Source organism: Monoraphidium neglectum, assembly GCF_000611645.1.
Source record: "Monoraphidium neglectum strain SAG 48.87 unplaced genomic scaffold scaffold01934, whole genome shotgun sequence".
NCBI lineage: Eukaryota > Viridiplantae > Chlorophyta > Chlorophyceae > Sphaeropleales > Selenastraceae > Monoraphidium > Monoraphidium neglectum.
The window spans coordinates 1-11,235 of record NW_014011694.1 but is presented as its reverse complement, the minus strand read 5'-3'; the positions used below and the strand labels follow the sequence as shown (position 1 = coordinate 11,235).

The following is an 11,235-nucleotide window of genomic DNA, read 5'->3' as shown; positions in this document are numbered from 1 at the left end:
CCCCCTTCACCTCCCCCCTCCCCCCCAGATCCTCGCCCAGGTGCAGTCCCTGAGCGCCGCGCCCCCCGAGCTCCGCTACCGCGGCGCCTGGGACGCCCTCTGGCGGATGCGCGCCGCGGAGGGCGGCTGGCGCGTGTGGTTCCGGGGCAACGGCACCAACGTCATCCGCTTGGTGCCGGAGGTCGGCTTCAAATTTGCAGTGCACGACCAGTTCAGGCGCGCTCCCTCATTCCTGTTCGTTTTGGATTTTTCTTTTTTTGGGGGGGGGCAGTATGTGGAGATGCGGTGACAACCTCTTGTCGTTGCGTGCATCCGTTTAGGGTGCTGCTGTTTGAGCGGGCAGCACCCTGGAAGGCCGCAGCCCCCACAGCGGCCCGCCCCGCCGGTGCCGCGGCTGCTTAACAAAGGGCACCCTCGCCTCGCCGCGCCGCGCGCGTCCCGTGGCCGCAGGGTGATGTTCTCGCCGCCCGATGGCAGCCCCATGGGCGTGCAGGAGAAGATGGCGGCGGGCGCTGCGACAGGCGCGTGCGCGCACTGGCTAGGGGCGGGCGCGCGTGAGGCCGAGCGCAGCCGAGTGCAGGAGGGAAGTGTGTGAGTCTGAGTGCGTGCATGTGCGTGCGTGCATATGTGTGTGTTCTGTCGATGCAGCTGATACATCTACCAGGAAGCGGTGGGTGCATTGCCTTAGCCCATCTCGGCCGCTGGCTGTTCACAACAATCACTCAGGGGTGTGCAAGACGCTGCTGTTTTATCCGCTGGACTTTGCCCGCACGCGCATCACCGCACACACCACGTACGTGGCGACCCCCGCCGCGCCGGCGCCGCGGCCCGCGGCCTCGGCAGCCGCAGCAGCAGCAGCGGCGGCGGGGCCCCTAGCCCCGGGAGCGGTTTCGGGGCAAGGCGGCGGCGCTGCGCCACCTGGCGCGAGGGGGCTGAGCACGGTTTCTGCAGCGGTGGCCGCTGACCCCATTGTGAAGCAGCAGCAGCAGCAGCACCCGCAGCATCTACGGCGGCGGCTGTCGGCGCCGCCGCGGGGGGCGTCCCTTCACCCCTGGGGCCCCGCGGCAGGCGGCGGCTGCGCGGGCGGCGCGCGGCTGGCGGCCAGCCTCCCATCGGCAGTGGTGTGCGAGGCAGCAGCTGCGCAGGCGCGGGCCAGCAGCAGCAGCAGCAGCGGCAGCGGCAGCAGTAGCGGCAGCAGTAGCAGCAGTTGGGGGAGCACCGGTAGCACCGGGAGCGCCGCAAGCGGCAAGGACATTCACAGCAGCAGAAGTCAGATAGGCAGCAGAGCTATCAGCAGCATAGGTGCCAGCAGCTCTGGCAATAATGGCAGCGTGCTGAGAAGCACTCCCGGATTTGGCGGCAGCAGCGGCGTCTCCAACGGCCCAGGCTGCAGCAGCATTCACATACATCAGTCGCTGCGCGGCGCGCACGCCGCCGCGCACGCGTACGCGCCCACGCCGGCGCCGGGGGTGATCTCCGCGCTGCGATCTGCTGTGGTGCGGGAGGGCCTGCTGGCGCCCTACAAGGGCATGTCGCTGTCGCTGCCGGGGGTGGTGGTCTACACGAGCGTGAGCTTCACGGCGTATGACTACTTCAAGGTGCGAAATTTTGCGGGCGCCTTCGATCTGCATGCCTGTAGACAAAACGCGCTTCTCACTGTTTTTGCGCGACCTTCTGCTCACTGTTTCTGTTGCGGTCTGTTTTTTGGGGGGCCGAGGGGCGGCACACGCTGCATTCGCGCATGCTGCAAGGCGCGGAGGCGACCTCTCATTGTCCAGCGGCGCGGGGCCAGCATAGTTGTGGGCGGCGCGCGCGAGGCAGGCGGTGGCCGCCCAGCACGGCGTGCGGTCTCCACACCTCCCTCCACTGACAGCAAGGGCAACCACCGGGCGCAACCCCTGCGCCTCTGCGCCGGCCCCTTTTGCTCACACGCAACCCCCGCCCCTCCGCCATCCGACCCGGATCAATCAAACGCCCCCCGCATGCGCAGCACAACCTGCCCTCCGACAAGGTCAGCAAGGAGGCCTGGTGGTACCCCTTTGCCAAGATGGGCTGCGGCGCCGCCGCCGGCGTCGCCGCCCAGACCTGCAGCTACCCATTAGATACGCTCCGCCGCCGCATGCAGCTCGCCGGCGCGCCCGGCACGCTGCTGGCCGCGGGCGCGGGCCCCGCCGGCGGCGGGGCCGCGCGGCGGGCGCGGGCGACGTACGCAGGACTCATCGGGGGCATGGCGGGGGAGCAGGGGGGGCTGGCGCGCGCGCTGTTCCGGGGGTGGGGCATCAACTGCGTGAAGATCGTGCCTGGGGCGGCGGTGCAGTTCCTGGCCTATGATGCCCTGAGGGTGGGCGTCACCTGGCTGGACCCCACGTCAGGCGCGCAGTCGCCGCTCTGAGGGGTTACACCGCAGGGGTTTCGCGCGCCAGGCCGCCGGGCTCTCGAGGGCCCCGCGGGCACGAGGGGTTGCCGCTGGCAGGCGCGGGCGCCGGTGCGTTTGTTGCGTGGTGCTGCGCCGCGTGGGCGGGTCGCGCGGGGGTGCAGCTTCAGGGCGCCCCCAGGGCCATTGCTGGGGCCTTCCAGTCCTGCCGGCCCATTTCTGTGCTGTTGTCTTTTTTGCTTTTTGGTCGGTGCTGGCTTGTTTTGCTGTTGTCTTGTTCATGCGCGGGTTCCAAAGCACACTGACTTGGGTCCCCCTTGGAATTACAGGGGTAGGGCTTGGCTGCTCGATCACCGGCTTGCGGTTGTGGCCGTATTTTAGCGGCCGCACAACCGTGGCCGCCCTCGGCTACAGACGGCCGTGGCAGCTGGCTCTTTTGATTACAAGGGGCTTGCTGGGCTTGGTTGGCGTCTGGTTCAATAAGCTTGCAAGTCCATGACACTGTCATGTTGGTTCTAGGGTTGACAGACAACCGACCAACCCCAAGAACAAGGGAAGCAGGGGCAGTTGAGAGGAGGGGATCAGGAGAGATGCAAAGGGGGGCTAGTAGGGAGACATGCGAGCAAGTGACACAGAACATAACAGTGCGTGCATCTACAAGTATCACCTGCATTGCTGAAAAAGTAAGGAATCGAGAATAATCATCTGCGTTGCCAGGAAAGTCTGGCGGAGAAAAGGCAGCAGCCCTACCAACCCTCAAGCTGGAGAGGCGGCCGCGCCGCCGCCCGCCGCTTCGCCTGATGTTGCCGGCCGCATCAGAAGCACGTACACCCCAGTCGCCACCGCCGCGCCCACAAACCAGGCGGCGTCGTACACTGCCGCAAAGAAGGGCCCTGCGGGTGATGACGACAGCCCGAGGGCCGCCGCCATGCCGGGCAGGCAGGGGGCCACGCCTGCCAGTACGGCAGCCTGCGTGACACCATTGGCAACAGGTCAGCAGTTGCGTGCAGCCATGCATAGGCGCATGGCCACGAGAGCAGCTGAGCAGGGCTTATCGGCGCGAGACATGCGAAACGAGCCACGCTCCGCGAAGATTATCATCAGGTTTGCATGCGCAGCAGCTGCGGGCTCACGAAACCCATATACCACCCCAGATCCCCGGACCCACCACGGCCGCGCGGTTGTAGCCTCTGCTGTAAAAGTAGGGCCCCTGCGGGCTGGTGGAGTAGAGTCCGTCGACGTCCAAGGTCCTGCCTCGGACGATCCAAAAGTCGGCGATGATCACGCCGATTACGGGGCCTTGTCCCGGCAGGGTGGGGTGAAGGTGGATTGAGGTGGTTGTAGTGTGGTGAGTTGAAGTGGGGTGGCGCGGATTGAGGGGAGCAAGGGGTGGGTTGAAGTGGAGTGGGGTGATGCTGTAAAGCATCTGGGTTAATTGGGGTTTGTGTGGCGAAGCCACAGGTGGATCAGCCGTGAAAGGCTGAAAGCCAGCCGGGCTTGGCACGCATTGGGTGCATGCACATGTGTGCGCCGCTTCACAGTTGTGGTTGTGTGGCCAGGAGATTCAATGTGCTAAACATCTGCTGGGGGGGGGGGCTTGTTGCGCCCACCTTTCTTGCAAGCCCACGCATCGGCCACTGGGCGTACTGCACACTTCGCCTCACGCACATATGCATGCACCCCCTGCTACACCCGCCTACCCAGAAGTGATGAGTAGGCGACCAGCCAGCCAACGAATGCGCTGCTGCTGCTGAGTAGGCGCCAGGGCATAATCACCGCTCCCAGGACAGCGGTGATGACGCCTGGGGGAAACACACGGGTGTGGAGGTGCGGATGGCCGGCCGCTACGAGCTTGAGGCGTGGCGACATCGCCAAATGCGGTCTTCACCGGCGAGCCACAGCACGCGCCATCAGGTGCTGCCGCAGCAGCATGCCGCGCCCCGTGCGCCCCCACCTCCGGTGGCGAAGGAGATGGCGCGGGGCGCCAGATTGACGCAGGCGTTCGCGGGCCCGACCTGTTGAGGTGTTTCGGCGACGAGGAGGGTGGTGAATCGTGGGCGGTGGGCAGAGGGCAAGGGGCACTACGCAGCAGCTGGCCGGCCTGCGACGACCTAAACCGATTGCAAGATGTTGACAGGAAGAGAGAAATACACACTCTGACAGTCCCTTGTCGTCACTGCCCTGATAACTTGTCAGCCGCTGCATCGGCGCTGACTGCGGGGGCACGCGCACCACATTGGCGGCGATGTTGGTGGTGAGTGTCGCGAGGATGAGGCCGAGGAGGGACACGAGGATCGCCGCCGGCTGCCGGGTGCGGCTGAGCAGCTGCACCGGGTCGATGATGGGTGCGCCGTAGATCACGGCGCTCGCTGACGTCACCGCCAGCCCCACGAACGAGAAGAGGGCCTGGTGGCGCATGGAGCAGGGATAGAGCGCACTGGTAGATTGGCGGCCAGATCAACGGGCAGCTCGGTGGGCAGATTGGCCGGCAGATCAGCAATCTTGTCAGGAATGCAGGGCTTTGGTGCATGCGTCCAAGCACAGGGCGCCGGCGTGTTGGCCTGCACTGGCTGTCGCTCCCCCCCCCGGTACGGTACATCAAACGATGCCGGCAACCTGTGTGCATCAGGGGTGGTGAAGGCCAGCGAGCGGCAGCCAGACTCCGCGACCGGGCTTTTTGAACCCGGAGGCTAGCTCTGGCCAGCCACTGGAGGCGCCCCCCCCACCCCCCCACCATGGTGACGGGCAGGCCCCACGCCTGGCCCAGCAGCTGCGCGCGCTGCGAAGTGGCATACCTGGCAGGTGGGATTGGTGTGGGAGTTGAGGTGCAGGTGGGGTGCGAACTGGTGAGCTGTGAGGGGAATGGGGGGTGGGTTTTTGGGCGGGATAAGTGTTCATGTGTCAACAGTGCCATGCAGGCCAATGACTCATTGCCACCTGCCTGCTCTGGCCGCCGTTCCGCCCGCCTGTTGCGGCAGTCACATGCATGCCCCTGCTAAGCCCCCCTCCCCTAGCTGACACGCCCTTCCTATCCAAACATTCACCACTCAGCAAGGCTCGCCATGCCCGCCATGGCCAGCATGCTTGGCGGATTGGCACGGCGTCACGCGACACCCTACCCTCCCTGCCCATCCGGTCGCTGTCTCTCCCTAAGCTCTTCCTTGCCCCGGACTCTTCATAGGCTGTCACAACCAAAATGCCCGTCATGCCTCTCCTTTGGACCCAAACAACCAAGCCATGTCAACCAATAACCATGCAGAGTGGAAAAACCAAGCCGTATTGACCGACACTCATTCAGTGGTAGTGGGGCAGCAACCGCTCACCTCGCAAAGTCTGGTATGTTGAGCGCCAGCGTCGCCCAGTACCCCACCTGCGCCGTCACCGCCGGCACAAACACGCGCGTAAACTCGCCGGCCGTGGCCAGGCGGCTCGGGGCGGACAGCATGGGGCCAAAGCCGCCGGCGGAGGCGACCGCCCAGGCGAGCAGGGCGAGGGCCAGGGCGACGAGGACAGGGGCTGAGTACTTCTCAATGGCCTTGATGGAGTTGATGCCCTGGACGATGATCGCCACCTGGGGGTGGCGATTAGGCGGGTAGGTGTGTGTGTGTATGTGTGTGTGTTTGTGTGTGTGTGTGTGCGCGTGTGTGCGCGTGTGTGTGCGTGTGCTACAAAGAGGGGGAGCGTTGCAGCACAAGTCTGTCCGAGGGGAACGAAGAGGATTGGCCCAGGTCACCCAGGAAGGGGCCACTCAAGGGAATCAGGTTGGCAACGGCCGGTCGTGAGTGGGCTTGGCGGTGATTGTGGGTCAACAAAGGGTGGCAGACACAATAACAGCATTGGTGATGCCGGCACAGCATGCCAACACTTGCACAGACACTGCAGGGAGCGATGGGAGGCGCAGCAACGCCTCCCTTTAATGTGGCAGCATAGTGTGCTTCAACCCCACCTCACATCCAAATTATCAAGTGGAAACTCTGAACCCACCTGTATTGCCCAGAAGAGGCCGAAGCAGGCGAGCTCCGGCGGGGAGATGCCCAACCACGGGATCACAGTGGCTGAGATGGCGCCGCCTGTGGCGGCCTGCAGCATCTGAAATATTGAGCTGCCCCCAATGGTCGTGTTGATCCCAAACCTGTTGTTGCCCCCCGAGGCAGCAGGAAAGGAGGAGCCGCCCATCATATGTGATGCGCGGTGGTGAAGTGGGGGCACTCAGGAAGCCCGGACGGGTGCGCCGCGAGGAGGTTTGCCTCCCTCGGTGCGCCGGCAGTGACAAGGGGCCGCTGCGCGCACCAGGGCGCCAAGCACTGGCGTTGACGAATTGCGTCATTGGCAGGGTCGGATACTCAAAGGGGGGGCTTGGTAACCGGCCGACGCACCAGCCGCACGCCACCAAGCCGCGAGACAGGGCCGGCAAGTTGGCGCCCTGCAAGCGCAAGATGAGGGGAGGCGTGGGGGCCAAAAGGAGGGCATGTAGCGTCCGGCAAGGCAATACACTCTTGCTTCCGGCTGCCGGACACGTGTGATCACATATTGCCAGACACGGCAGACGTTGATCAGGCACCGCTGTCATAGGCAGCCGCTACTCGCGATCACGCTCCGGCCGCAGGCGGCGCACCTTGATCCCAAAGCTGGCGCGCGCCAGCACGGGGAACGGGATGCCTGTCGCAACAGAAAGGATGGGGGCGTCAATGGCCGGGCGAGGGCTGTGCGCACACAGTGTGCAAGTGAGCTTTGAAGCAGGAAGCCAAACTGGAGAAACCAACCCTGAGACAGCGACCCACCCAAAAGGAGCACCCACCATACTTGGTCCCAGGATAGGCATTCAGCACCAGGGGCACCAGTGTCACCAGGTTACCCACAAACACGGTGAACACGCCCTGCGGATTATGCCGGGGCAGATGTGGGGGCTGTCGCAGGGGGGGGAGGGATTTCTAACTGCGACGCCCCGCCGCGCCTTGCTGCCAGCGCGCGTATGGAGCAGCTGAGCGCGCGCCGCGGCTGCTCCCGCCTGCGGCGTGGCGAGCCGCGACGCGAGCTCCCAGTGGCCGCGGGCGCTCCCTTGGTGGTGGTTGTGAGGGCGCCCCTGACAGCAGGCACCCCAGCGTTTCGCACCGCTGCCTCGTCACCCTCTGGATGCGGCTTCGACGTTGCTCTCACATACCTGGCTCATCAGCATCCACAGGCCGCCAAACCCCCAACGCGATTGCCCCGCTGATACGCTCAAAGAATGCACAGGCGTCCCCCTGACCTGCACACGCGTGTACACGCATGCACATGCCTCCCATCCCCCATCCACACGCCTGTCTCCTCCTCGGCCCCGGCTCCCCCCTGAGGCGGTTTCCCTGCCAGCGGCACACCCCAGGGAGCAGCCCCCCACCTGGCTCCAGGACATGCCCAGGTCTACCAGGCTGCCTGCCAGCATGAGGGTGGTGGTGGACACCACCAGGGACACCCACAGCGCCGCCATGTCCCCGGCGCCAAGGGTGCGCCTGCCCGCCAGCGTCGGGGCGAGGTCTAGTGAGTATGTGTGTGTCGGGAGGGGGGGGGGGTACGAGCACTGGTGGATGAGGTGAGGTCGAGGAGGTGGATGAGAGTTGGGTGAATGTGGCAAGACGCAAGGCGGGGTGCTCGAGTGTAGAAACGGCCAGGCTGCGGGGCGCATAGGAGAGTGGCAAGCAAATTGTGTTGGTCAATGCAGCGGCATGCCAGCGTTGCAAAGCAGCCGGCAGGCAGCGTTTAGCCGCCCTGTGCAGACCGCAGCAGGACCTTGCAGGTGGCCGTGCGCCCGGCGGCATACGGCCGGCGCACGTACGCCGGCTCCTCATGGGTATACCTAGCTCGACCCGCACGCATTCGTGCCTCCTCACCATCGTTGATGAGATCACTGGCAGGAGCAGCTGGCATGCGCGCCTCCAGGGGCTCATCAAACACGCTTGCTGCAGCAACTGCGGTCCGCTGCGGGCGCGCCGATGTGCCATGTGGTGGCAAGTGCGCACGACGTGTCGCCGGGGCCAAGCACATGGGTCCTGGCAGGGGCGGGCGGCGAACAGCAGCCCTATGCTGGGAATCTCGAGCGTGCCGCGTCCCTGATGCGCTTTTCATATCAAATTCGTCCTTCTACTCGTGAGTCCTTCTTCTCGGGGCCGGCAACCAAGCAACCGTGCGGGAAGGAAATGGGGAGCGGGGGTAGTAAAAGTGAAGTGAAGTCAACCACTAATTCGATCTCAGGACATGGAATAATATATAACAGAAGTCAATGATCAAAGAATAGATCAGACTGATCTGGATCACCAAGACCGTACTCATCGTTCGTTTTGTGGCTTTCCCTGGAAAAGTGATTGTTACACAGGGCGTCCAAAAATGCCGACAGCGGCCGCGGCCTATCCAGCGCCAGCACGGCCGCCTGGCGGCAAGCGCCTTGGCGTCGCGCTGGCGACAGTGGCGTATGTACTGGCCGGTGAGGGCAGCTCCAACTGACATGATCACGCCTACCACAGATGACACGCTTGTTGCAGAAATCACAGCCCGCACACTATCTTGCTCTTCACCCCGCAGCTGCCCGCCTGACCCGCAGCCCACCCCTCTTGCCCGCCCCGTACCGTCCGCTTCCATACCCTCACCGCGGTGGCCCTCGGCGTCAGGCATCCCCGTGTGGTGGCGGCTGACCAGCCTGCACCGACCCCCGCTGCCCCTCGACGCCATGCACGGCGCGGCGGCGGCGCTCAGTGCCGAGCTGCCCGTCACCGTTGAGGCATACCTCGTCCTGCCTGGGGGTGAGCCGAGGAGCGCCGCCCCTGCCCTGTTCGCCTTCGAAATCCCCTCCAGTGCTGGCGCAGCGGATGCTGCACGGGCGGCGCGCACCACTGCGGCAGAGGGCATGGTTTGTGGGCCGCAGACGGCGCCTCGCACACAGAGCCTCAGCAGGCGCGCGCGGGCGGGCCATGACGCGGCCCGGCCCGCCACCGCACCCGCCCGCCGCCCGCCGCGCAGGGCCTGCGTCGGCGACGGTCACGGCGGAGCAACTGCTGGCGGCGCTCGAGGCGGAGGTTTCCCGCCAGCTCGGCGCGGGCGTCGCCGGTCAAGAGGTGCGAAGTCGGTTATTTCAACAGGCTGCTGGCAGCGTATCCGCCTCCCTCTTTCTGCCGTCGCGCATCGCCCACTGCTTGCGTCGCGGCCAACACCACATGCTCAGCCTCAACTTGATTCCTGAACTTCTGCTGACAGTCTTGTCAAGGACAATCAGCCCGAATCAACGCTTATCTGTCGCCCGCGGGCTCATCCTCCCCCCAAGGGCGCCCGGCTTGTCGCCACTGTGGACGGCCCCGGCGGCTGCGCCAGCGCCAGCTCAGCGGCGGGGGGAGGCGAGCCTGGGGCTCAACACGCCCTCAACGCGCAAGCCTGCCTGGCGCTGCACTCTGCGAGCGGCGACACAAGGTGGTGGGGGCGGGGCCTGAGCGAGCAGCTGCCCCCAGACGAGGCTGACTACCGCTTAAAAGCGGCGCTGCGAGGCGGCGGCGCCGGTGAGGAGGCCGCGCCCAGCGCGCCGCGGGGGCGTCGGGGCCGGGCGGGGTGGTACGCGGTGGTCCTGCTGCCGGCCGAACGCGGGGACGGGGCGCCGGAGGAGGGCGGTCAGGGGGAAGAAGCCGGCGGGCAGCTGCTCATCGGGGCGCCCTGGGTCGGGCGGTACCGCCACGGCTGGGCGCTGTACGACGCGCGCGCCGCAGCGGACGCGCCCGAGCAACTGGCGGCGCGGCTGGGCGCCGCGGCCGCGCGCGCCGCCGCCCCTTGGCTACGCGCCGCGGCCCCCGGCGCCGCCGGCGCCGGGACGCTGCCGCTGTCGTCTGCGGGGGCAGCGGTGCTGTCTTTCAGCCTGCTAAACGCTGACCCCACGCGCCGGCGGGTCGGTTGGGACTTTGATGCCTTCGAGGCGCGGTACGTGGCGCCCGTGCTGCGCACGCTGGGGCCCCTGGCCGCGCTGAGCGTGGAGAGCCAGGTGAGAGGGCCCGCGGGGCGCGGTGACCCGCTCTGTGCGCCCATGTCGCCGATGCAGCATGCACGGGTCGTCCCTTTGAGCTCCGCTGCTCATATCCGTGTCATGCATAGATGCTTCTGCTTTCAGCTTTGTTGTATGCCGACTTGTCTCCCCACCAGAAACACCAAGGTCAAAACCGGGCCGCCGGGCCCCGCGCACCCCCCCTCCCTCCCCACACACACACCCGCCAAAGGTCCTCCACTTCACGCCCACCAAGGCGGCCTCGAAATGGAGCCCCACCCATTCAGCCTGGGTCATAACAGCAGAAGAGCTCCCGTTTTTCGTAGACAGCGAGTGGGCGCTCGAGAGCGGGCGCGCAGGCGCGCCGCAATCGCAGGCGCAGCCGCAGGCCCTGCCGCCGGCTGGCGCGACGCGCGGGGACGCGGCGGGGGCCGTCGCCGGCGCGGCGGCGCTGCTGGCGCCGCACGTGCTGCACATCCTCGTCTACGTCCCGCCCTCGCACCGCGCGCCGCTGCTGCTGCTCGGGCCGGGCGGCGCCCCGAGCCCCACCAACAGCTACTGCATACCCGCCTGGGGCGGCGTGGCGATAGTCAACCCGGCGCCGCCCGGGCCGGCGGCGGGCGGCGCGGGGCGCGTGGAGGATGGCGCGGCAGCGGAGCAGCTGCTGGGCTCGGAGGCGCTCGAGCGCGTGGCGGGGGTGTTTGCGGCGCAGCTGCGGGTGCTGTTTGGCCTGGGAGAGCTCCCAGGCGGCGGCGGCGGCGCCGCCACCGCGGGTCCAGGCGGCGGCGAGCCCGGCGGCGCGCCGCGCCACGTCGCGGCGGCGCGCGGCGCGTTTGCGGCGTGGGAGGTGGACGCGCTGGTGCGGCGC

The 11,235-nt window shown here is 66.7% G+C and overlaps 3 protein-coding genes across 3 annotated transcripts; 2 read left to right on the top strand and 1 right to left on the bottom strand.

Moving 5' to 3' along the window:
• Positions 1-1,529: 1,529 nt before the first annotated feature.
• On the top strand, positions 1,530-2,392 carry MNEG_9434 (substrate carrier; the record flags this gene model as incomplete). Its single annotated transcript, XM_014042096.1, has 2 exons — positions 1,530-1,598; positions 1,991-2,392. 2 exons carry the CDS (start codon positions 1,530-1,532, stop codon positions 2,390-2,392), a joined length of 471 nt encoding a protein of 156 aa, XP_013897550.1.
• Positions 2,393-3,130: 738 nt separating this feature from the next.
• MNEG_9433 (putative allantoin permease) lies at positions 3,131-7,841 on the bottom strand (the record flags this gene model as incomplete). Its single annotated transcript, XM_014042095.1, has 12 exons — positions 3,131-3,343; positions 3,543-3,673; positions 4,075-4,176; positions 4,329-4,389; positions 4,607-4,780; positions 5,109-5,169; positions 5,698-5,945; positions 6,359-6,506; positions 6,751-6,797; positions 6,990-7,033; positions 7,173-7,251; positions 7,752-7,841. The coding sequence occupies 12 exons, from the start codon at positions 7,839-7,841 to the stop codon at positions 3,131-3,133; spliced, it is 1,398 nt and encodes a 465-aa protein (XP_013897549.1).
• Positions 7,842-8,734: 893 nt separating this feature from the next.
• Positions 8,735-11,226, top strand: MNEG_9432 (hypothetical protein; the record flags this gene model as incomplete). Its single annotated transcript, XM_014042094.1, has 5 exons — positions 8,735-8,831; positions 9,016-9,147; positions 9,365-9,459; positions 9,666-10,367; positions 10,600-11,226. Coding segments are annotated over 5 exons (1,653 nt in total), but the record flags the coding sequence as incomplete, so codon positions are not given.
• Between the last annotated feature and the right edge of the window lie 9 nt (positions 11,227-11,235).